Source organism: Quercus lobata, chromosome 2, assembly GCF_001633185.2.
Source record: "Quercus lobata isolate SW786 chromosome 2, ValleyOak3.0 Primary Assembly, whole genome shotgun sequence".
Lineage (NCBI taxonomy): Eukaryota > Viridiplantae > Streptophyta > Magnoliopsida > Fagales > Fagaceae > Quercus > Quercus lobata.
This window is the reverse complement of record NC_044905.1, coordinates 69,108,603-69,135,196: the sequence shown is the minus strand read 5'-3', so window position 1 is coordinate 69,135,196 and position 26,594 is coordinate 69,108,603. Positions and strand designations below refer to the sequence as shown.

General features: G+C 37.5%; 2 protein-coding genes and 1 pseudogene across 2 annotated transcripts; 2 read left to right on the top strand and 1 right to left on the bottom strand.

Moving 5' to 3' along the window:
• Positions 1-308: 308 nt before the first annotated feature.
• On the top strand, positions 309-1,553 carry LOC115969379. The gene has a single exon (XM_031089013.1). The coding sequence runs from the start codon at positions 309-311 to the stop codon at positions 1,551-1,553; it is 1,245 nt and encodes a 414-aa protein (XP_030944873.1).
• Positions 1,554-5,880: 4,327 nt separating this feature from the next.
• On the bottom strand, positions 5,881-11,488 carry LOC115969369 (annotated as a pseudogene).
• Positions 11,489-11,679: 191 nt separating this feature from the next.
• On the top strand, positions 11,680-14,678 carry LOC115969361. The gene is made up of 4 exons (XM_031088992.1): positions 11,680-11,736; positions 12,964-13,444; positions 13,621-13,728; positions 13,830-14,678. The coding sequence occupies exons 1-4, from the start codon at positions 11,680-11,682 to the stop codon at positions 14,642-14,644; spliced, it is 1,461 nt and encodes a 486-aa protein (XP_030944852.1). The 3' UTR covers positions 14,645-14,678.
• The last annotated feature ends 11,916 nt before the right edge of the window (positions 14,679-26,594 follow it).

Here is a 26,594-nt window from a genome sequence, read left to right as displayed (position 1 = left end):
GGACTTCCTGGCATCTTTAAATGGGATTTCTATCTTTAGTGATGGTTTTTACTATATATGGCAAAAGAAAAAGTTTTACTAGTTGCTCATCAACAAGTTTTACTAGTTGAGCTTGTTTGATAAGAAAATAAACCAACGTTTAACATATAATTGAATTTGTTAATGATTTGAACTCAACTTATGTTCGAAATAAATTTAAATGAATATTCCTAAATTTTTAATACTGACTTGTTTTGTTTACATTCCTACAAAATATATGGCATCTATATTGATAATTGCTTTCTAATGTTTTCTTATAGTTTATCTCCATGGGTCGTTCTTTTTTACGTAAATTGCTTGATGATGACTCAGATGAAGATGAAATAATTATAAAACTTCTCACGGGTTCGACACCACAACGTAAGCATCGTCGGTATATCGAACGTAATCATTTGGCAGGCCATAGAAGGCTTTATGATGACTACTTTGCCGAAGAACCTGTATATCCCCCCAACTTATTTGGAAGGAGATTTCGAATGAGACGTTCTCTTTTTCTCCGAATCTTATCTAGGGTAGAAGCTCATGAACCTTACTTTACCCAAAAAAGAAATGCTGCCAAAAAGCTTGGTCTATCTCCCCTTCAAAAGATGACCGCTGCACTTAGGATGCTTGCTTATGGAGTAGCGGCTGATTTTATGGATGAATATGTAAGAATAGCAGAAACCACTGCAATAACTAGTTTGAAAAAATTTGTTGCAGCAGTGGTTGCTATTTTTTCAGAGGAATACTTGAGGTCACCAAACAATGAAGACATCGCTAGATTGTTAGCCCATGGCCAAAACCGTGGATTTCCAGGCATGTTGGGAAGTATTGATTACATGCATTGGAAATGGAAAAATTGTCCAACTGCATGGAAAGGGATGTATTGTGGTCATATTCGTGAGCCAAGTATTATTTTGGAAGCAGTGGCTTCATATGATCTTTGGATATGGCACTCATTTTTTGGGTTACCTGGATCAAACAATGATATTAACGTGTTGGAGCGGTCTCATGTATTTTCTGAACTTGCACAAGGACATGCTCCTGCAGTTAATTACTCAATTAATGGTGATGATTACACAATGGGATATTATCTTGCCGATGGCATATTTCCACAATGGTCAACATTTGTGAAGACAATCCCAAGGCCACTATTAGCAAAAAGAAAATTATTTGCAAAAGCTCAGGAGGCATATAGGAAGGATGTAGAGCGTTCATTTCGAGTGCTTCAAGCACGATTTGCTATTGTACGTGGACCTGCACGGTTTTTCTATCATGAAACACTACATGACATTATGAAAGCGTGCATAATTCTTCATAACATGATTATTGAAGATGAGCGAGATGAAGCTGAAGCAGTGGACTTAAATTATGAACAAATTGATGAGATTTCATGTACACTAATGTCACGTGAGCCAACAAATGAATTTACGGAATTCATTCAAGTTCATCAATGCATTAGGGATCGAGAAGCTCATTCTCAACTCCAAATGAATCTCGTTGAGCATTTATGGCAATTACAAGGAGAGTCATGAAAACTTTTGGTTTTGTTTATTTGTCTCATTTTCTTTATGGAGTTGCCATTAAAACTTTTGATTTGGTTTATTTGTTTCATTTTGTTTTTATGAAGCTACCCTTAAAACTCATTGGCTATGTTGTTTTGTTATGTTAAGTTTAGTATTAGCCAATTGTTTTGTTGTGTTAAATTTAAGTACTATTTGTCATCAAGGAAGTGACAAGCTCAATTATGTTTAATTCAATGGGTTTTGTGTGAGTTAATGTTATTGGATATGAGTTATTTGTGTAAGTTATTTGTGTGAGTTAATGTTATTAGATATGAGTTATTTGAGTTATTGGATATGACAGGTTCTAAGTATTTGAGTTAAAATGTTATTGGATATGAGTTGTTTGAGTTATTGGATATGACAGGTTCTAAGTATTTGAGTTAAAAATATGATAGTTGAATTAAGAGTATTTTCAGTTTTCAGAATTTTGTTATGCATGTAATATTGTGGCTGATGCTCACAATTGGCCAAACTTTGTACAGGGCAGTAGGTGTGGCTGGATTAAATCCCAGCTAACATTGCACCTCTAGTTTCATTTGATGCCCATTGAGGTTCTCTCAATAAAGTCCAGGCTGGCTGGTTTCTAAAAAAAAAAAAAAGAATTAAGAGTATTGTTTCAAACCCAGCAGGCTGGCCGGTTTCTTAAAAAAAAAAAAAAAAAAAATTATTAACAATATTGTTTGAAGCCCAGGCAGGCTGGCCGGATTCTTAAAAAAAAAAAAAAAAAAAAAAAAAAAAAAAAAAAAAAAAAAAAAAGAAGATTGAAGAGTATTGTTTGAAGCCCAAGCAGGCTGGCCGGTTTCTTAAAAAAAAAAAAAATTAACAGTTTTGTTTGAAGCCCAGGCAGGCTGGCCGGTTTCTACCAAAAAAAAAAAAAATTAAGAGTTTTGTTTGAAATGTTACCGTTGAAATTTGAAAGAGAATGGAAATGTTACCGTTGGAGCAAATAATAAAGAAACGATAAAATAAGAATTAAAATATAATATTTAAATGAAGTGGTAAAAATATAGAACATCTGATAAATGAGATGTTGTAAAATGATGTGGTAAAATAATAAAATAAGCTTTTAATGTGGTAAAATGGCATAATATTTACAACGACTGCTACGGATGCTCTAACCAAAGAGTCTCCAGTTAAGTGGGCAGACAATCCAAGGAAGCTACTAAAGAAAAGTAAAAAAATATTAACATAAAATGAAAAGTGATCAAGTTCCAAGAATGTGTTGGCAGCACAACATCCACGCAAAGTGCTTCAACCTTTCATAGTTGGCCTTTTTTATTCTTCGGATAAAAAAATTCAAACTTTCTCTTCATTTTATCTTTGAAAGTTTCAGACCGTGTATAATCAAATTATCAGCGGCTAAAACTTAAGTTTCGTCCACCGTGCCTGTGAGTTTCTGTTCTTTTTTTCCATCTTACCTCCCCTCTTCTTTTTTTTTTTTTTTTTTTTTCAACAATTTCTTTCATTTTCTTTATCTCATCTCGCTATCTCTTCTCTATCATTTGAACAAAAAAGACCCAAATTTTACAGAGAGAGACACGAAATGGAAGATCTAAGAGCGGAAAGAGAAAGAGGGCAAAGTCTGAAAGAGACAGATGCAAAGAAGGAGGTTTTGTGATTTGTGGGCTTGGCTTGTATTTGTGATTTATGGGTTTGGTTTATGCTACTTGTGCACTATGTTTGAGGAAATTTATGGGATGAAGATGAAGATGTTGAAGAGAGAGATGGGATTATTTTGGTTTTGATGATTTATGGGTTTGGTTTGACATTTGTGCTGGGTGTGTAATGTGTTTGAAGAAATTTAATGTTGAAAATATATAACAGAACTAATTTAACTTTAAATTTGTGGAGGAAAAAAAGTCAGAGAAAGGATTACCCGTCAGAGTCATTGTTAACCAAAAAGTCAGAGGGAACTCTTTTTAGTCGACTTCATACTTCTTCTTCTTCTACTTTTTTTTTTTTTTGAATGATATGTGATCCTTCCAACTAGTAAAAATCTAGGCTTGGATTGTCTTATGGCTTGATGCAGTTGGAGAACAGATTTCTTAGATTTCTCTCTCTAGATTTCTCAGTTTTTCCTCTTTCTCCACTCTTAGCGACTCTCTCTCTCTCCCTCTGTTTCTCAAATTCTCTTAGTTTTTCAATTTAATTGAATTTTGTTTTAAACCGTGTGGGATAAACTTTAAAGTTTAAAGCCCTCAAACGGTGTAAAGAAACAAAACAGGGCAGAAGAGGAGATCTTAGTTAGAGTGACTTTGAAGTTTTCATTGGGAATGCGGCATTTGGGTTTGTGTTTTTATAAAGAAGTTTGATATGAAGACTCTCAAACGGTCGGTCAAATAAAAAAAAAAAAAAAAGAGTCTCAAACGGTGTACCGTGCGGTTTTTTTCAGATTAAATTGTATATGTGGCTGTTTTTAACGTAGTCATGTGGCGTAATGAGGTGCGGTCAACAAAAAGTCAAACGTTTCGGCTATTAGTTATTATATAGATTTACAATTTCAATCCCCTCAAAGGCTCAAACAAAATTTTTGGGCTGTGTGCCTGAGCAAATTGGCAATGTATGCCACAAAGACAATACCATCTGCTTGACTGGTAGGTTCAACCTTTCAAACCTGAAACTAGAATATATGCCACCGAATAAAGGCATTTAGAGACCGTTGGAGTGCTATCATTTTCTCACATGAACTGCCTAACCTACTCAAATAGTTACAAGTTATAGCCTATAACTAATTCATTGCTTAGGGGGAAAAAGAGTTATCACCAATTTACTGCCATTTATTTAAAGAGCGAAAGTAGGTAACAATAGCATTTTTTTTCTAGCCTCCCAATCTTATATAGGAAAATTTCAAACAGTCAAATGTGATAGATATGGATTGGCTTAGCTTCTTGTGGGTTTTTTTCACTATTCATGGCACCCCCAAAAGGTAAGTGGAACATTGCACTCACCCAATTGACAATTGAACTTATTTCCCAATTCACAGTCATTTATTTAGATAGTGAAGGTAAACTAACAATAACATTTTGTTTTCTAGCCTCCCAATTTCATAGCAAGTTTTTAACAATAAATGTGATAGATTATGGATTGGCTTTGCTTCTTGTGGGTGTAATCATGACACCACCAAAAGTCAAGTGAACATTGCACCCATCCAATTGACCATTGACATTATTTTCCACAAGTCTTAACCCATCTCTGCAATATTGCTAGAGCTATTATGATTTGTTTCTTATGACAATACACATTAACAAATCAAGTTACAAATCACAAACATAATTTGTAGCTCAAATCCTCTCTCCTCACTATATCTATCCAATTATATAAAATTATAAATAAATAATTAACAAGCATACTATTTCGTTATTAGCACTTTAATTATATTTATAAGGGCATCTCTTGCCTTGAAAGTTGAAAGGGCAAGACCTATTGACGTTGGACACATAAAGAACATTTTCTTTTTATTACTAGCATTTCGCAAGTGCTTCTCTCACCTTAAATGGGCAAAATAAACTGTTGGTCACGTAAAGATATTATTATTATTGATAAGATTTTTTTATTATTTTATTATTATTATTATACGGTCGTTCTTTACTTGTTATAATTATATATAGAACAGTCCCATGCTTCCAACTTGTGGCTACCCCATGCGTTAGTTGGACGTACGCTCGTGGTGGTAGCTAGGTTTAGAGATTTTAGTAACAATCGAAAAATCTAGTAAAACAAATAGCTTACGAAACCAAAAGAATATTCAGATAAAACTACAATCTTTTATTATTATTTTTTTTTTAAATTTCTAATGGGAAAAGTCATAGTTTATCTTCTCAGCACACACTACGGAACTCTACCTAACATAATACTCCTATAATGTATAGTGATATTTTACTCAACAAAATGTATCTCTCTAGTCTATTAGTAGCTGACGCTATATAATAATCCTTAGACAGTTAAGAGCTCTAATTTCTTTATCAAATTTGCTACTCTTAAAAATTCCATATACTCATCAAAAAATAAAATAAAATAAAATAAAATTCCATATCTGTCATAGGTGTTTTTATAAAATGCAAACAAAGAATCTACGTACCTTTCAAACTTCTATCAATTGAAGCACTAACTATGCGTGTCTTTAGTTGTGCCGTGCTGCCAAAGTTTAGATACTGAACATGAAACCTACATGAGATCTATTTGAAACGAAATCAAAATGACAACCCTGTGTTCCCATGTATAAAAACCAAAGCTTTTCTAATCTAAAATCAATCAGCAGGGTCAGAGATCAATTAACAGGGTAATATCTGATCATGGGTTTAACGGCCAAGTCGATGGTGCCTGTTCTTGCAGTGCTATTGCTAGTGTACTTGGGAGTGGCCCATGAAGAAGCCCCGAACCCGAATTCGCTGGCGCTATGCAGTAATTTATGTGAGCAAGATGTGTTCAAGTGCCTCACAGACTGTTTGTCAAAGGGAAAGGACTTCCTGGGTATAATACAATGCCTGCTTTCATGTGGCACAAAAGGCAATACATGCTTGACTAGTTGCACCAGCATCCCCGATACACCGGGAAGAACTTAATCCTATAGCGTTCAGTTAGAACTGTTCGCATCAACCAAAGCCGGGAATCAGAATAAATATATACAATGACGATAATTGTAATAAATCATGCTTATGAGCATTGAATAAAATGAAATCACGACACTAGTCTTCTGGTGATTTCTTTCTTATTGAATTCATCAATTATATTTGGTTCATGAGCCAAAACTCTTCCCCCCTCCCCCCTTTTTTTCTTCTCTCTTGTTCTTTTCCCTTAAATATATAAATCAGTAATGCTACACTCCTCTTATGCAGTCAAAAGTACTTTCAAAACCAATGGAGCAAATGCCCATCAATGAAGTAGTCAGTACATGTACAGACTTCTTTTTCAACAATGTTTAATCACAATGCTGCTACAAAAGCTGGATGGTAGCTAATATTTCCTGATTTAAAATTATTTTCATTCACAATCAAATACAAATAAGTTCACAGCAATCTGAATACATTCCCAAAACAATAATTCAGATTGATTTCCAAGGAAAATAGTTGCAACAAATTTGTGTCTTTACCAAAAAGCTTAAACAATGTCATCCAGAGCCAAACCAGTTCCTAGAGTAAAACAGCTAGACTGGGGTATGCAAGAGCTAGGATAATGCGAGTCCCAGGACACTCAAAATGGACTACAGGTGATCATGCATATATCATAATTACCCGTTACGATGGTAATGGAAGCTGCAATATGAAGGTAAATATGTACAGACTAAGCAGCCTATGCAGCCCATACCTAGCCTTGAGATATTCGACCTCTCTTTGTCTCGACACCTGACTGAGAAAATCTCTGCCGAAGAACTTGCATAACATCTTCTATTTTCACATCTTTATTTGCCAAAAGAACCATGGCATGATAGAGGACATCTGCCATCTCTGAGGCAGTACGTGACTTATCTTCATTCTCCTCCAATGTTCGACACAACTCATCAACTTCCTCCCTGCAAATGAAAGTTCACATAAAAATCTTAAGTCAAAACACAGACACAAACATATACCCCTCAAATAGATAATTCTCTTTGGTCTATTGATGATTTCTTCTCTGACTCATTCTTTATTCATTGACTGAAGCAAAGAGAGTATCCACTAAAATCAATCGACAGTCCAATAAAATCCATAATACCTGATTTTTTAGCAAAGAAGTATATTATCAAGTAACAATCTCTTTGTCTCACGAGGGTTTTCCATTTTGTTCTGCTGCTAATTCTGCTTTGCGTTGGGAGATTGTTGACCCTAATGAGTACAACGTGCTTAATGCCAACTTATATCCTTCAACCTGCAAAAAATGGTCCGAATTACTTAAAAAATCAAGCTAAAATATGTTTGGAGTAATGCAGAGAATAGATATGTTAGCATGGCTTATCAAATTTAATTGAAGGTACAAACCTGTTGGTGTTCTTTTAAATCAAAAACTGATGTATAATAACAAGTTTCTGACCCTGTGTGGCAGGTAGGCCCATCAGGCTTCCCTAGGTAGATTATCGGACAAATATTTGTGAGTTAAAGTTGAATGAAATCTAAGAAGAAGAAAAATACAAATGAGCTATGATATTCCAAGTAGAAGTCTTCAAAACATACAGAGTCAAGATCACAAAAAATAAAAAATAAAAAATAACGTGAATATTGATGAAATTGTTTGAGGTCTCTCCCTTCGTCCACAGCATCGACCGTGATCTGCTATAGAATGTTGCCTTCCGAGAGGAAATGGCTGTAGCGACTGCATCTCGGTTTGCAAAGCCTTGCATTAATATGGCTCCTGTATCAACATTTTGAGCTATTGCCACCGCCAAACTTTTGTCATCCCATTTTACACTGTCTAACAATGTCCGAACCTGAAATACTTTTTAATTACACTCCCAATTTATTTGTAAATGAAAAATTTCAGTCCTTAAAGAGACTAAAGAATGCATGAAAATATAATAGAACCAAGAAATAAATTAAAACAGATAAGGCACCACCTTTCATCTTACAGACCATGTGAACATAAAGTTAAATCAAGAAAAAAAAATGATAGATAGATAGGTAAGGGATAACCTTTCAGATTGAAGTGTCATTAGTACTTCAAAGGCTTCCTTTCCTATCATATTAAACTGCAACTATGGGTGTGGCCTTAAATAGCTCCAACTATCACAAATATGTTGGAGTATGTGTGTTTCAAACTCTTAACTATGCTTGTGTCCCACATTGGTTAGAGATGTGTTCTCTTGTAGGTTTATAAACCTTTGCACCACTTAAGTGTTTGCTTGAAAGTTAATGGGCTAAGAGTTGGAGTTGAGCTTGGGTTGGACTTATGTTAAGTCTCTATCTCTCTTGGGCTTATTTAACCCTACAACATACACCATTTCTTCCTCTTCTCCTTGCTGCACAAAATTTGCAGCTTTTAAACAGAGGAAAGGCAAGTAAGGTCATTATGCATTTTGCGTGATTTTATAGTTTGTGAGATCTTTCTAACCCTATCTATTTATTTTTGTCATTGCTAATTTTTTAGGATTTGTATTGTTGAATCAACTTGTTTATTTGGCCATATTTTCCAACAAAATATAATTGATTTTTTCACAAAACTCAAACCATTGACAGAAAGCCCACCGCCCACCCGGGGGGGGGGGGGGACTTAGCTATCTTACCTAAGCTTACTATTTTAAGTTGACATATTATCTTAATATTTATATATTTACATACCATCCCAACAATTAATTAAAACCAAGATGCCAAGATCTAGCAAAGATTGTTGTACTCATCACAAACCAAAGAGAGTGTTTGTAGAGTTAAAATACAGTGACAAAAGCAAAATATACAGTGATAAAAGGAAAAAGGGAAGAGGGCCATAGAATTCAATTTATATAATTATGTCTTCACTACAAAGGGAGCGTTTATTATAGGCTACAAACTGAATGATCCCTTATGATAAAAATTAATTAATTAATTAGCCAAGTTATTAATTAATCAATTTATCATGCAAACGCATAGTAGCACAAACAAATCACCAATAAACTAATAACGCAACGGAAAATAAATAACACGGTGATTTATTTACAAATGGGGAAAATCTAACGGCAAAAACCCCATCGGGTGATTTTTAAGTCACCATTCCCGAAACTCCACTATTATCACAACAAGCGATTACAAGTAAAGGAATCTCAAGTACCTTACCAACCTACAGTTGAACCCTTACCCCAATACCCAATTGGACTTGTTCTATAGTGACAATTCCCCTTTCGATGCACGACTCCCAAGTACGTGACTAACCAATTGCGCGGATCCCAGTATGCGACTTCAATCACCAACTAAGAAGGTTGTTAGTTGCAAAGTTTTTCAGTTCATCCATACGATGAAGATCAAGAAGATGCTTGATCATAAAATCCTACGGTGCACATACATAGTAACTTCTTCAAGAGAAAGAGATGAACTAAGGCAAGAACTTCATCTCCGGTCACAATTTGCTTGAATAGAATTTGCTCAAAACTTGTGCAACTTGTGAACTGTTTGACGGCCCTTAAACTGATCCTTTTATATGTCTAGGGTTAGGAGAAAAAAAAGCCCAAAGACAAATTCACGGATCCCAAGAAAATCAGATTGAAATTCTAAAAATCTTAAACCTCGACAGATAGAAGGTGTCGAGCACACCAAATGTAGAACAGCTTTCTTAAGCTCGATAGATGCAGTTGTCGAGCTTTAATGATTTTGCACTATGAACTTGTTTTCTTGGACACACTTTAAGGCTTCAATACTTGATCTTGAAATAAGGTTTCTTGAAGTATTTAAACACATTCTAAATCTACCCAGATACAAGTAATGTGCATTTTGTCAAAGAATAAGCCAATTACATAAAATCATGACATATGTTCTTAACTTGTGAAACACATATGTCCTAACAGTTTAAATTTGAATAATCCAAATCTTAGTAATTATGGCTTCACCATAAGATGAAATAGTATACTACCTAGATTTGCATAAGATGGTGCCTATGAGAATTATCAGAATGGTTTATTCAAAAGAAAATAACAAGCAAAGGTAATGCATCCATGCAATCAAGGGGGGTGGGGTGAGGGAGGGGGGGGGGGGGGGGGAGAATAAACAAAAGAGGAAAAAAATGAAACCAGTTGCTACTTGTACGAGTAATTATGTAATTGAAAGTTTGTGGTGTCCCACAAAGCTGAAGTTCGTAAAAAAGTTCCATTCCAACATCAACAACAATATTGAAATCAAGAGCCCATATGTGGCTCACATAATCAATATATGTTGATTATTAGGCCACCATGAACACCGCAAGAGAAATACAACAGAGAAATTGGGAACATGATTCTTAAATAGTATTATTTGTCTTCTCTTTGCCACATATGTGAAGGTCCATACCCCTATGACCATAATGGAAACTTAACCATGCGCGGTTGACTTTAACAAGAAATGAGATGTCAAACAGTATGTAATCAGAGGGTGTGGGGCCTGCTGGCTCAAGCAACACTAAAGGCATAGTAATGTGCATGTGTGTGTGCAGGAGCAAGCAAACACACCTATAGGGATGCATAATACGTGCATAATACCCTTAGGTATGCAACTAAGCATGGATACAGATGTAATTGTTGGCCAGTTTGGATGGAGGGGGAGGGAGGAGGAATAGAGGGGAATAGAGTAGAGTTGGCCAAAAATGATTGTCTTGGAGGACAGGAGGGAAAGTGGAGGTTGGAATGTGAACTCCAGTTTTTTTTTTCATAAGTATGGAGCCAAGATGTAGCTTGAGTAATGATATAAAGCATATAATCAGGCAACAATGGACAGCTTCAAGAGATGTTTATTAGCTGACTGGGAAACCCAGCCATCAGATTTCCTTCTCCCTATTTTGTTTTCCAGACGTGTAACAGTACCTACCATAAGTCCATAATGGCCACAGTAGAGACCTGACTATGGCTGGTTAAATCTTGAGCTTTAATTATTAAATAGATAATGATGGTCCATTAACTTTACCAACACAAATCTGGTAGACAATTTATGCCAAGGGTCTCAGTCAGGTTTTTGCTTTCAACCTTCATTCACGTTATTATCTTTCCGCTTTCCAAAATCAAAATTGAAAAACCATGTTGATCTCTCAAACTCAAACTGAGCTTGGTGCTTCTGCTACTCCTCCAGTAACTTCACCACCATCCCAACAAAGCTTTGCACTCTCACTTTCACAGAGAATGCAAAAAGGACACATGCTTCCATTGCCGTCAGCAAGGCCACTGGGCCAGAGATTGCCCCCTCAAGAAATCTCAGCCCTCCACCTCTTTCTCCAACGGTCTTGATCTCCCCCTCTTTCGCTGCCCATGTGGCCTCGGATTCTGTCTTGTTCGGGTTTCCCATTCCGACAAGAACCCCGGCAGAAAGTTTTTCACTTGCCCTGGCATTAACGTAAGATCAAAGACACACTCTCTCTCCCTCTCTGTCTTTTTCAATTTCCAGTACTTTCTGATTGGTGAAACTAGCAATCTCCTCCTAAGTGTGTGTATCCGTATCCTAAGTGTTCATGTGAAGCTGGAGTCTGTAAAAGAATTATGCTGAATAGGAGCCCAAATGCGGATCGGACCTGCTTTGTCTGTCGAGTCCCAAGGGTATGTCCTCATTGTTACTTTAGATTAGATTCCAATTTGAAGTTGTATGTACGTGGTGGTTCTTTAACGTAATTCTTGTAGCTAATTTATAATTTCTGGATTCTTGTGTGGTTGCTTAACTAGATGGTCGTACTATTACCCCGCGTATAAAGCTCCCACTTTTGAAGAGTATGGTTGTTCAAATATATGACATGCACAGAAAATATTGATTTAAGCACCGAATCCTTAAATAAGTTCACCAACTCATAATCTCATATAAGTCACACTAAATTTGGATCTTTCTTTGCCATGGCGTGTCATTTGTATTGGTACAACAAAATATGCGCGCGGGATGCTTAAATGTGGTTTGTTTCATATTCTATCTTTCTGATTGGCACTTGTCATGGAATTTCATTTGCTTCAAACAATTGAATCATTTGATAGTATTTGATTCATTTATCAATGACACTCGTGTCCTATGTACTTGATGACAAGATAAATTTTTTATGCCAAAAAGGGAAACTCAAGATCAAGAACAGCTGGTATATTGTTGATGGCGTGATTAATCCTTCTTGCAATACCTGTGACTTATTAGTTATTAACATGCTATATGATGGAAATGTGAATACTTTTTGTGCTCATAGCTGTATTTTCCATTTAACACACATTTCCATTGATCCACCAGCAAGCTTAGGCATAGGGTACGCATTTGCACAAACTGGAATTCAATCATCTTATAAATCATAAAGCAATATTTTGTGATATAAGTTCTTTCAGTATGCAAAATGCAAACCGTGTGGTACTTTGATGATTTTAATTTTGGCATTAAATTTGTGAAATATATGGGCCAAACATATGATCTTGTTCAATTCCAACTGCACATACATCACCACCGCACACCTTGGTGCGATGGTCACTTCACAGGTATAAGTGCTTGTGAGGTGTGGGGGGCAAGGACCAGGGTTCAAATCTCCAGGAGGGAGTTTCACACACATATACACTTAGATTAGGTTAGAGTAGAATTCTATCTTGTATCAAAAAAAAAAAAAAAAAAAACTGCACATACATCACCTTGTCCTTAAACTAAGACACATTTAAATAAATTGAGTAATTGGATAGAGGTTGATCCGATGGTGGCATTTCAGGAGAGCAGCCTGTGTATCCTTTGGTAGCATTTTAAAATCTTGGATTTGCCCTTTTTTTGCGTGTTAGTTGATATCTGATTAATGGACTGTGGCTTTGAGACAGGGTTTTGGAGCTGCTTGTTTCCTCCAATGGGAGGATACTCAAGAAATTACCACAGTGAATGATATTGCAGATGAAAGCAATCATGAAATATATGCAAAGACTACTTTGAGAAAACATCCGTTTAATATTGACTTGGGTGATTCAAGTATTGAGAAACCAAAAAGGATGAAGTTTGATTCACTGGAGATGGAAAGTCCTCAACATTTCCCAACTGTCGCGCATGCATGTGAACATTTTGGGAAAGAACAAGAACCCCTCATGGAGAGGGGGGAATGTGATGAAAGCTCAGATAAAACTCCCTCAAAGTGTATTGAGTACTCTTCAAATCTGCAAGGCCTAGCTATGCTGGAGGCTGAGTCAAGGAGTCCCATTATGAAGAAATCACTGGTAATTTCCCATCTATGGTCACCGTCTCAGATTTGTTGCCGACAGGCAGAGTTCTGGAGGCAGATTACTTCTGCTGGAGACACATCTACTGCAGGTATTTTCTTGTGTATATCCATGTATCTATCTGTATCTTATACTTGATGGCCAAAAAAGAATCTCTATCTTATATTTGATGTTTCTCTTGCTGCTTTTTCTTTTAGCTATCTTGCCACACCCTAGTCTCTTTTTTGTGTTAATCTTTATTTCTTCTTCTTCTTTTTTAAATGACAGATAGTAGCAATCAAATCTTAGGTCTTCATATTACGGGTTGGCTAGGCCGGATTGCTTTCCCTTCTCCTCAATGTTTATCAGTTCTCCTACCATGGTGTTTCTTTTGCTGTAAGTGTGGTCTTATAGTCCATTTCTTTGTTTGTTTGTTTTTTTTTTTTTTTCCTTTCACCTTTGGTTATGACTCCAAATTCATATATATATTTTTATAGGTGTTTTCCCTTCATTTGATCCCATGTTCGTTCCTCAAGATAAAAATGTGTCTAATTATGAATGCTTTAGATACCTGCCTCATAGTCCTTTAATTGTTGAATTTGATGAGCCATCATCACAAATATCTGGTCAGGATGCTCAGGCTTTGTGTGATGTTTCTCTGGAAATGCCAATTACCAAGAGTCCTCCTGCTATGTCAGAAGGCAGAATAACAACGTTAAACATGGAGGTTCTTGAGCAGACAGTGTTGGATGTCCAAAATAAGTTTCTTGCCTATCTAGAGTCCATGGCACAGGAAGCGGAATCAACTTTTAATGTTTTGGATATTCTATTAGTCAATCATGCACCTTTTCATGAGCTAGTGAAGAAATTCATTGTCTGTGCATCATCACTAGCTGACAAAGAAAAGTCAGTCAACCAGGAACAATCTTTGCAAGCATTGATTGAACGGTATCTTAGTGAGAAAGTTAGATATGATGATATTTCTCGCATCCATGCTGAGACAGAAACTGCTTTAACAGCCTCGAATCGTCACCTTATATCGCTTCGTGAAGAGGCTTCCTGTGTCAAAGATTTGCTTCTTCGAATTGAGAATCAGTTGTCCAGTTGTGAGGCTGAGACAAAGGAGCTAGAGACTCGTTCAGGCGAGATTTCTAGGAATATGTTGGAGTCCGAAAAGAGTTTGCAGGCTGCATATGGGGAAGCAGAAGAGGCACTGAAGCTTCATCAAATGAAATTCTGTCAGCAGAAGGAGCAAATGCAAAATGCAATCATGGCAGGGCTAGAGTTAGTAAGAAGTAAGCTTCGGAAGTGATTTTACATTAACCTTTAAAACAATGTAAAATATGACATGATGCTAATAAATAAAAAAAATGTAGATAGTGCCACTTATTAGTAGTGTAGGTTGTGTGTCCTTCCGGTATTTCTTCATACCAATCCAGAAATTTTGTATGTTTCATTGGTTTGATAGTTCAATCACTAATTTTAGTATGGCAATGATAACTATGTTAGCGATAGAGTAATTACCAAGATTGCATGTGAAACTTGTTATTTGATTACCTATACCTCATTCTCTCGCAAGATTCCAAAAGCCATGATTTTCTAGATTAACCCTAATTTAGCATTTGTATTAAGCTTACACTTATCCAAAGGAGACGATGACCAACAAATCATTATGGTAGGAGTAAAAGATGTTAGAAAAAGGTTTGGTTTGGTTCTAGTACAAGGCTAATAATGAATAAATCTTAAATGACAAAACTTAGATACAATACTTTAAATCCGGTAACTGGTTCTCATCTTAAAATTCAGTAATGTGGCATTCTTCTCATGGGATGGAAGTGTATTTTTAGTTAAATACAACCACATAATTGAATTTTACAAGAAGAATTTAAGGAATAGTACCTAAGTACTGTACCAAAGTTTTGCCCAATTTTAAAATTGTACAGGATTGAAGATATGTTCAATTATTGAAATTTGTATTCATAGATTTCCAAATGAACTAAATTGCAGCATTAAAAATATGGCACCAAGGGAGTGGTGCAAACAATAAATTAGTTATGGGTCATGTTAACAGATGCCCTTAAGGCATTTATTAATAAATTATTTTTGAAAAGTTTTGATACCATTTTTATGAAAAATATTAAAAACTCTCAAAAAAGTCAATTGTTTTTTTTTCTTTTCCTATAAAAAGTTTTTAGAAATGGTTCATTAATAAAATTAGGGCATCTGTTATCATTTCCCATTAGGTATATACTAGCTTTATTGGTAAGAAATTGAGATCAAACCAATCTAATACTTAATAAGGGACTAAAACTGAATGCACTCCATAATTTAAAAGACCAATAATGCAAATAAATAATGGCCGGAAAACAATTAATTGACGGAAAAAAAAAAAAAAGACAAATATACTAATAAAGTATTATAATTTAAAATTTTGAAGTATCAAATCAAAAATTGAATCAATGCAATATTTGAAAGACAAAAAATTTTGATTTACCCCTTCTTATCATATACTATTAACATTACTAGTGTGTAGCCCCGTGCATATGCACAGATACAACTGAAAATAATCACAATTATACTGTTCAAATTATAAATGGTATTAACTTATACTTTTTTAAAACCATACATATCTAAAATATGTAATGATTTCTCATTATATATATGATGGTGGGCTAAATCAAGTTCCATTCGCCCATGATGTCGTCTATGACCAAACTACGTCCAAACTAGTTCACGAGAAAGGCAGCCCAAATAAAAAGTATCATGGATAATGAATAGGATCTGTCCACAAACGTAATGATCATCCAAAGTAACCTAGTCGTCCATGTCACACAAAGACATGGACGACCAAATGACACTTGGTAAATTTCAAAGGATTTTTCTACAAACACCAAGTAATCAGACCATGATCTATCATTCCAGAATGTGGGGAGGATTCCCCGAAATCCGCTCCATTTTCTACCCTAATTACACACATCTCCCATGATGGTAGTGGATCCGAACAAGTGGACCCACTAAAAACTCTCTATAAAAGGGATCTAGCTCCATCAGCCTAAGTTACATTCTACTATTTATCTACTAACTATCCTTGTGTTCTAGAGAGAAAATTTGACTTAATCGTCGAAGGGTCCTTGGCCGATTCTCCCCGGTCACCCTTGACAATCGTTTTCTTTCTCTTTAGGTCATTAAATAGTTGTTGTAGCCTAGAGCATTTAGCCTACTGATTTTAGTACATCATCAGTTGGCGCCGTCTATGGGAAGGTAAGCAACGTTTTGAAGTGTTAACCACCTTGCTTTCCAAGACAAAAGGCTGCATGGTTTGGACACAGTCGATGGCCACAAGTCCAAAACACCAGGAGAGTGAAAATGCCTTCAGTCTTTCAAATCGTGCACTAGCACCGCAATCGGCGTCTATCCAACAACAGCTGCTATCCATGGTAGCTGCAATGGTGGACTTGATGCAACAAAACCAAGAGTTAACTAGAGAGGTCAATAGCGACGTGCCGAGGAACATAGGCAAAACTCAAAAAATAGAGGGGCGAAGAACGGCACTAAAGGAGGAGATCAATTCAGAGGTATCGTCACTCGAAGTGTGCTACATTTGGAGAGAGAAATGGACTAGATGAAGAATGCCATGAGGAGGGAAAACCATGTGGATGATCTCCTCCACAAAACTAACTCTCCCTTCACTGCGTCTATCACGAGTCATCCTCTACCCTCCAAGTTCAAAATGCCTACTTTGGACTCATACGATGGAACACAAGATCCTTGTGATTACATTGCCACGTTCAAGACAACCATGCACCTCCAAGGTGTTCCAGATGAAATCATATGTAGAACCTTCCCTACTACGCAGAAAGGCCCAACCAGGGTGTGGTTTGGTAAATTACCACCAAACACTATAACTTCGTTCTAAGAGTTAAGTAAGTTGTTCCTCAACAACTTTGTCGGAGGCCAAAGACATAAGCGCTCCTTGTCTAACCTACTAAACATAGAGCAAGGAGAAAATGAGAGTCTTTAGACTTTCATAAGTCGTTTTAACAGGGAAGCCATGTTGATAGACGAGATAAACGACAAAATCCTCTTGGTAGCTTTTTACAATAAAGTTACTTCGAATTTGTTCATCCACAAGTTGTATGACCAAGAGCCATAGACGATGGCTGAGCTGATGCACTCAGCCCAAAGTTTTAGGAATGCTGAGGATGCAATTATTGTCAAGAAAAAGAAGAAGGTTGAATGAGTGGAAGTTAGGTACATCCACCATCTAGAACAAGGCTCTCGTCCAAAGAAGGCCAAGATGGGAGAAAAAAGAGATCTAGACGGCAGGAAAGCAGGATCGTCCTCAACATGACCCAGTGTTGATGCAAATCAAGGATGACCTGTCCTTGAAATTGCCAAAGAAGATGAAAGGAGACCCTGGCAAGCGGAACAAAAGTAAGTACTATCATTTCCACCGAGATCATAGACATGACATAGATAAGTGTTACGACTTAAAGCAACAAATTAAAGTTCTTATTAAGTTAGGAAAGTTGGTGAATTCATTGAAAGGCAAAGCAGAAGAACCAGTGCGTCAACCACTTGGAGAAATAAGGGTTATTGTAGGAGAAACATCATTTGGAGGTTCGTCCAAAGCCAAGAAGACTTACTTACGAGTAGTTCCGAATGCTCAACTCACTGGCGGCCCACCAAGGACATCTAGAGTAGACGAGCCCGCTACCATTTTCATAGGCAAAGATGCAAGGAGATAGCATCATCCTCCTGATGATGCAATTGTTATCACTTTGACGATTGCGAATTACATAACAAGAAGAGCGTGAATAGATAATGGGAGTTTTGAGGATATCCTCTACTATCCGGCCTTCCAACAAATGAGGGTTAGCAAGGAATTACTTTGTCCAATGAATGTACCTTTGATTGGGTTTGGAGGAATGAAAGTTCTACCCGTGGGCACCATTTCCTTACCAGTCATGGTTGGTTCTTACCCATGACAAATCAATAAGGAAGTAAATTTCCTTGTTGTGGATTGTTCATCCTCATACAATGCCATCATAGGATGACCAACTTTAAATAGTTGGAGGGCTGCAATGTCTACTTATTACTTGTCAGTTAAATTCCCAACGGAATATGGCATTGAAGAAGTACAAGGATACTAGCTAGGGGCTAGAGAATGTTACTTGGCTATGTTAGCAATGGAAGAGCAGATGCAAACGATAAACATTGAAGAAAGAAGAACAGTTGCTGAGCCAATTAAAGTATTAGAAGATGTCTGAGATCTCCCCCTAGACGAGTCCAACCTGGAAAGGTTCTCTAGAATCGAAACAAGCATGGAGGAGAAGACGAAGCAGGAACTTGTCCAATTCCTCAAGAAGAGCATGGATGTTTGCTTGGAGCCAAGAAGACATGTTTAGGATTGACTCAAGTGTGATTACTCATCGTCTAAATGTGTCCTCGTCCTATAAGCCCGTCTATCAAAAGAGAAGAGTGTTCACCCCAGAATGAGACAATGCCATCAAAGAAGTCCATAAGTTGGTAACAACAGAGTTCATCCGTGAAGTCTACTACCCTGATTGGCTAGCTAATGTAGTGATGGTAAAAAAAGTCAATGCCAAATGGAGAATGTGCGTGGACTTCACAAATTTGAACAAGGTATGCCCCAAATATAGTTATCCCTTTCCACGTATTGACAAGCTGGTAGATTCAATAGTTAGGCACCAATCGCTGAGCTTTATGGATGCATTCTCGGGGTACAATCAGATCAAGATGGATGAGACAGACTAGGAGAAAACATCCTTTATCACAAGCCAAGGTTTGTTTTGCTACAAAGTAATGTCTTTTGGTTTGAAAAATGCAAGGGCAACTTATTAGAGGCTAGTCAAACATTTGTTTTGTCCATAAATTGGACGAATTGTTGAAGTGTACAAGAACGACATGCTAGTCAAAAGCACAAAGGAGGCACAGCACTTCGATGACCTCCAGGAGACTTTTGACACACTTAGACAATACAACATGAAGCTGAACCTGAGAAAATGCGCCTTCGGAGTTTCATTAGGAAAGTTCCTTGGTTTCATGGTTTCACAAAGGGAAGCTTAGGCCTTACTTCCAAGCTCACATCATCAACGTCTTGACAGACCATCCACTCAAGAAGGCTACGAACAACCTAGAAGCAGTTGGAAGATTGATTCAACGAGCAATTGAACTTAGTTAGTTTAATGTAAGCTATCTACCAAGAGAAGCGATAAAAGCCCTAGCCCTTGTAGATTTCATTGTAGAATTCACTCCTGCCTATGACCAGTAGTGTAGGGACCAAGGGGCAAAAGAATGGGTCATCCATATGGATGGTTCGTCCACTTAGCATGTAGGAGGAATTGGAGTAGTATTGTAGTCACCTGAAGGGGATCGTCTAGAGTTTGGTGTCTATCTACAATTCTCGATGACCAACAACAAAGCAGAGTATGAAGCTTTTATTAAGGGCTTAAATCTGGCTAAGGCATTGGGAGCTGAATCATTAGTCGTTCAAGTAGATTCACAACTGATCATAAGTTAGGTGAATGGAACATGTGAAGTTATGGAGGAACGAATGAAGAGATATTTGAGCAAAGTCAAGTAATGCATCAAGAGCTTCACAATGGCAAAGTTTCACCAAATCCCAAGGGAAGAAAACATGGAAGCTGGCAGCCTAGCCAAGGCATCATCTGCAAACGAGTTTGTTAGGTTCTAAATGTTTAGAACAATTGGCAAATCATGAACACAAACTTGTCTAGATATAGATCTTAGAGTCTATAGGTATTATTAGACGATGCTCAAGATGATTCAAGTCAAAATTCAAGAACATACAAGCTGCAGGAAGAAGATTTCATAATTTGTCTGGTTCGATCGATTGAAAGACAGGCTCGACCGATCGAAAGTCGTATCTGCAGAATTTTAATTAAGCCCAAACAGCAATCCAAGCCCATTTAGGATTAGGGTTTCTAATCTACTTCTCCCAGTATATAAAGGAAACCCTAAGCATGTTTTTGTGTGGCTTTTCAGAGAGAAAAGAGTGTGCCTCTTTTGTATTTAGGGTTTTGTTCCTAAAAATCTCTCTTATGTCTTCTACCGGTGCTATTTCTTGAAAAATCTCAAGATCCGGTATTGTAGAAGTTGCTGCCTTCTCTTGTCATCAAAGGTGTTGATGATCTAAACCTTCAAGGGTGGTCTTGGAGTCACAAACAGGAGTGTTTGTGCTGCTAAACCTTTGAGTGGGATCTCAAAGTCACAAACGGGGGTGTTTGTGTTTTGCAAAGGTCAAAGAAAGAAGGAGTCCGTGGATTCGGAGCTTGCACGTGGTCGTGTCAGTAAGTTCTACTAGTGGGTAGCAATAAGAAGTCGAGCGTGGGGGCTTGTAAGTCTTATTGTATGAACTTTGATTCTTTATAGTGGATTTGCTTTTTATCTTGACGATAGCTAGGTTAAATCCTCCCCAAGTTTTTTACCGGTTTGGTTTTCCTAGGTGATCATATCTTGTGTTATTTATTTTTCCGCTGCTTTGCATGATTTGATCTTTTATATTGTGATAACCTAGACTTGTTTAATTGGATTAAGTAACAACTTGGCTAATTACCTAGGTTAATCTGATTGTGGTTTTAAGGGGTCTAAAAACTAACAGAGTTGGTTGATAACTAGATTAAAATCCAGTACATCCCAAGCATAGACGTTCTTGAGGTACATCCGATAGACAGAAAAGCCAACTGGACCACTCCAACTGTTTCCTATCTCAAGGACGGACTCCTCCCTGAGGATAAAGAAGAAGCAAGAAAGCTAAGGGTTAGAGCGGCAAAATTTGTCCTCATGGACAAGATATCTCTCAGCCCTACTTAAGTTGCTTGACTCCGAACGAGTCCCACCACGTCATGAGAGACATACATGAATGAGCATGTGGAAATCATTCAGAAGCAAGATTCCTCGTCCACAAGATAGTTTGTGTAGGATACTATTGGCTATCAATGCAAGCAAATGCCCAAGCATATGTCAAAGCTTGTGACAAATGTCTACGATTTAGTAGAATGCCTAGATGACCATCGGAGTATCTTACCCCAGTGATAGCCCTTTGGCCTTTTGCCTAATGGGGACTTGACATTCTTGGTCCATTTCCCATAGGGAAAAGGCAAATGAAGTTCTTGGTGGTGGGAATTGATTATTTCACTAAATGGGTGGAAGCAGAGCCATTAGAAAAGATCACTGAGCAAAATGTCAGAAACTTCATCTAGAAGAATATCATCTGCCATTTTGGAATTCCTAGGGTACTCGTCTTAGACAATGGACAATAGTTCGACAACGCACCCTTCAAAGAATTCTATGAACAACTAGGAATCAGGAATCACTACTCCTCACCCTCCTACCGACAGGCCAATGGACAGGCAGAAGTTAAAAACTGATCCTTGTTGAAGATCATCAAGACTCAGCTTAAGTGGGAAAATGGGATATGGCCAGACAAACTATCTAGTGTCCTTTGGGCATATAGGACGATAGTAAGGACTCCTACTGGAAAAACCCCCCTTTAAGCTAGCATATGGAAGTGATGCAGTGATGCCCGCAGAGATTGGCCTGACTAGCTATAGGGTGGCCCACTATAAGGATGAAAAAATGAGAAACAACTCCGTCTAAACCTCGTCTCATTGACAAGGTGAGGATGGACGCAGAACAAAGAGTAGCACACTACAAGAACTTGATGACTAAGCACCACGATACGATGGTAAAGCCTAGGCAATTCAACATTGGACACCTCGTCCTAAGAAGGGTGTCTTTGGCTACTAAGGATCTTGCTCATAGAAAGTTGAGATCTAATTGGGAAGGACCATACAAAGTCATCAACTACAAAAAAATGAGGATTGTATTATCTAGAAGCCTTGGAAGGACGAAGGTTAGAGCATCCATGGAACGTGGAGCACTTAAGAAAGTATTATCAATGAAGACTCCTCGAGAAGGTTAGCATGGATAACCTTGGCCTTTATAGAGTATTGGTTACCACTAATAGCCTACCTATTTTATCTTTCATCACTTATGTTTTCTAGTAGCATTTTATGTTTTCTAGTATTTGAATTCCCTAAAAAGCACAAGCTATTGGCATGTGCAATGTTTGTGGATGTCATTATGTTATGTACAAAGTTCCTAGTTTGTATATAAAGCAATTTGGATAATTCTACTTAAGTGTTTTAAATCCTTTATAAAATTAAAGTCCACAAGAAAGGCTAAAAGCCATAGACGAGTAAAGTCCTTAGATGCAGGGATGTATTGTCATAAGCCTCCTTTAGATGAAGGAAAGGCAAAACACCACATATTGGAATAAAACCTTAAGGTGAAAATAAAATAAAATAAGGGAAGGAACAAATACCTCCCACATATACTTGTCTACTTGTGATGAGTGATGGATGAAGCAAAGCATGCATGCTACGAATAGATGATATTTATGGACAGAAAATGGCCAAAATTGAAGTCCAGACCATGGACGAGCAAACACAAACATTCCAAAATCCGTAAATAAGTAAAGTCCAAATCTTGGACAAGCAAGCTCCAAAATTTTAAAGCTTAAAAAGCAGGGAAAAGGGATAAAGATGAATGGCCAACCATGAACATATTTATAAATTAACTTGTTCCAAAAGGGTATACCACCATCATCCAAAAATCCTTAGAATATTTGAGCCTAAAGAGGCAAATGTATAAAACCTATGTCCATAATTATGGACAAGGGAATCGTACTTATAAAAACTAACATATGGTCCAAAACAACGAACCCCCAACAACACAAGTGAAAATAAAAATAATGTTTTGCTTACAATTAAAATTACTTGGATAAACCATTGGGGACAACGTCCCCAGAATTTGAATCATCCTTTGTTGGAAGAGGAATGGAGGCATCCTCCTCAATCTTCACGTCCTCTAAGCTAGACTGAAGTAAAGAACTTTCAATTGCAATAGGAAGCTTGATGGAATTGAAGTCCACCCCAGGAAAGGCTTTAATGGCATCCAGACAGAAGTCCTCAAAGCCTGTAGCATAGTTCTTGTCCAAAAGTTCAGTGAACTCACTGGACGTCTTAAATTCTTTGATACAACCTTGCTCAAAGAGGAAGTGAACTCGTCGCTTCACTTCTAGAGATGATCTAGACGAGCCTCCTTCTCGATGATATCTACCTTCGACTGCTCGACGAGATTCTTCAACTCCTTCACCTCGTCCTCCAACTTTACTCTTTCCCCAACCTTGCAACTTGCCTCCTTTTCCAAGTCACGAACCCTCATCTCTAGCCTAATCCTCTCTTTGTCTAACTTAATGGCTTGTCTGGACGCATGAACTTAGACATGACCTGTATTGAGGAATATAGACGTGAAACAAAAGGAAGAATAAAGTTCAACTTTTTATAAGTGACTATGGACAAAAGAAAATACCTTGCAAAGATCATGAACTATAGATCGTTTAAACTCCTTCACAGACATGTCATAGCAAATGGTGACATCCTTGTTTGTTACTGCCTGCTGGAACCTATCCCAAGCAAGACCCTCACTTCTCAAGAAAGTTAATGGACAACTCTTAGGAGGTGCAGCAACAAATGGTTTCAAGGATGAGCTTGCATCAGGGAAAAGAGTTTTGGTCGTTGATGGCTGATTAGAAGTTGTAGAAGGAATGGAAGGGTTAGTCTCGACGATTAGGTGCTTGGACAAAGTAAACAAGCCATGTTTAGGCTTCTTATTGCCTCAACAGCTGAGAAGACTTCCATTATCAAGCGTCCTGGATATAGCCTTCCTTTTCTCCGAGGCTGCTGGACGAGACTGAGTAAGGACGTCCTTCTCTATCTGGATGGCTTCATCACTTGCAGGGCCTTTTCCCTTATTCTCCTTCATTGTTGCCATTCCTATACAAGAAAAGGAGAGAGAAGATTGTCCTCTCTCTATAGTACTTGCATGGACACTATGGTTCTCCACACATTGGGGTTAAGTTGATTTAGCCCTATACCTAACCTATGAAGGAACTCTTTAGCAAAGGCATTCAAAGGCAACCTAAGGCCCCCTAGTAGGTAAGCCTCATATATACCAACCCCAAGAGAATTTGGGGTACAACACCATTCACCAAGGGTAGCAAGACAAGGATTAACTTTGTCAGGAATTTGGTATTTATCTCTAAGCATGAAAAGTCCTTTTTCGTCTACTTTGGATGGAATATTCATAGCACAGCTATATATGATGTCCACCTCTTCACTAGGGGAAGGAGTGAACGGTTCAACATTTGTGGATGAGCCAGTAGACAAAGCTGCCCTCCTCCTAGAGAACCTCTAGAGGAACCCCAGGAACTCCAGACGAATATTGCTCGTCCGTGGAATTACTTTCACTACTACTACTCTCACTACTACCACCACCATTGTTACTCTCATTGTGATACTCATCTATTTCTATCTCATCCCTATCACTATCTCATCCCTATCACTAGACGAGGACACTACAATCTCAGCCATTTGTAAAGAATTCTAAAGAAGAAAACCTATAATGAAGAAAAGAGGGTACCTGATTCTAGATGGAGAGGACTAAGGACGGAAGGGAACTTCTAGATGAGGCGAAAGATGACTAATGTCAGAGAAGAAAATATGAGAAAGTGAGAGGGTAGGAGAGATATTAGCCTATTTATAGGTAACAAGGAGGGACACTGAAGCGATGCAGACTAACTAGAAAGTGCCACATGGCGATTTTCTCAAAAAACAAAATGACGCGACGTGCAAACAATCAGGATTGAGCCACGTGGAGATATCCAGAATGTCTAATCCCAAGCTACCCCACAACGCCGCATGGAAAACTCATCAACGACTGAAAATTTTCACGTGTAAAATAAAAATAATAATAATGATTTCAGCAGTGGTATGGACGACACAAGAACAAGGGGGCAACTAATGGTGGGCTAAATCAAGTTCCATTCGTCCATGATGGTTGTCCATGACCAAACTACGTCGAGACTAGTTCATAAGAAAGGGAGCTCAAATAAAAAGTACCATGGATAATGTATAGGATTCGTCCACAAACATCATGAACGTCCAAAGTAACCTAGTCATCCATGTCACACAGAGACATGGACAACTAAATGACACTTAGTAAATTTTGAAGGATTTTTCTACAAACACGAAGTAATCAGACCACAATCTATCATTCCAGAACGTGGGGAGGATTCCCTGAAATCTGCTCCATTTTCTCCACTAATTACACACATCTCCTATGATGGTAGTGGATCCGAATAAGTTGACCCACTAAAAACTCTCTATAAATGGGATCTAACTCGATTAGCCTAAGGTACGTTTTACTATTCATCTATTCATTATCCTTATGTTCTAGAGAGAAAAACTGACTTAACAGTTGGAGGGTCCTTTGCTGGTTCTCCCTAGTCACCCTTGACAGTTGTTTTCTTTCTCTTTAAGTCATCAAACAGTCATTGTAGCTCAGAGCAGTTACAGTGCATCGTCAATATAAATATATATGATTTAGTATTTAATTGGTTTTAGACTCTTCGGTTTATGCTCCCAATAATTCTCTTGCCACAAAAATTAAAAACTTAAATGGACACATGTGTAGACACTGCATTTTGTAACTCTTACGACTCAGACCCCTATTCTCCAATGATGCTCGAACTCTAAGGCCCAAGGCTAGTTTAGAGCCCAATCAGATATTAAATTGACTTGGGGAGTGTTAACATGGAAAATATAACCTTTTAAATGAGCAAAAATTTATTTTTGGAAAACTAAATGACCAAAGTGGCCTTCGGCCTGCATACATGAGTCATGGCCTGCGTACATGTGCTAAAGCATGCGTGCACAGGCACATTCTTGCGTACGTAGCTAGCATTTCAAAAGCAAAACAAAAAAAAAAAAAAAAAAAAAAAAAAAAAGTTTTTTGCAATAATGGCTGAGGTTTGAAACGAATCTCACATTGTCTGGGATCCATTACAAACCCCATTTTTTCCACTATAAAAAGCCTTATATGGTACACTTTCAAAACACACAGAAATCCCACAGGAAAAACTTAAGATTCACTAGAAAATAGTGAATCAAAAAGGAGTTTTTTACAAAACACCCTCAAGTCATTTTTTATTTGATTGGGACATTTTCTAGCCCAAATCCTTTGAGTTTAAGATTGCTGTACATAACACCACTAAGGCATGGGAGAATGCGTAAATGGTTAAATTTGGACTCTATACGTGGAGCGGCTATGAGCAAAGGGAGAGGAAGTGTTGGCTAAGGGATCTTGTCTTGGTC

Excerpts from the sequence above, each read along its gene's own strand:
- LOC115969361 (XM_031088992.1), top strand. The coding sequence starts at position 11,680 with ATGCTGAATAGGAGCCCAAATGCGGATCGGACCTGCTTTGTCTGTCGA. Across the intron at positions 11,737-12,963 it reads TTGTCTGTCGAGTCCCAAGG|GGTTTTGGAGCTGCTTGTTT; the intron begins GTATGTCCTCAT and ends GCTTTGAGACAG. Across the intron at positions 13,445-13,620 it reads TGGAGACACATCTACTGCAG|ATAGTAGCAATCAAATCTTA; the intron begins GTATTTTCTTGT and ends TTTAAATGACAG.
- LOC115969379 (XM_031089013.1), top strand. The coding sequence starts at position 309 with ATGGGTCGTTCTTTTTTACGTAAATTGCTTGATGATGACTCAGATGAA.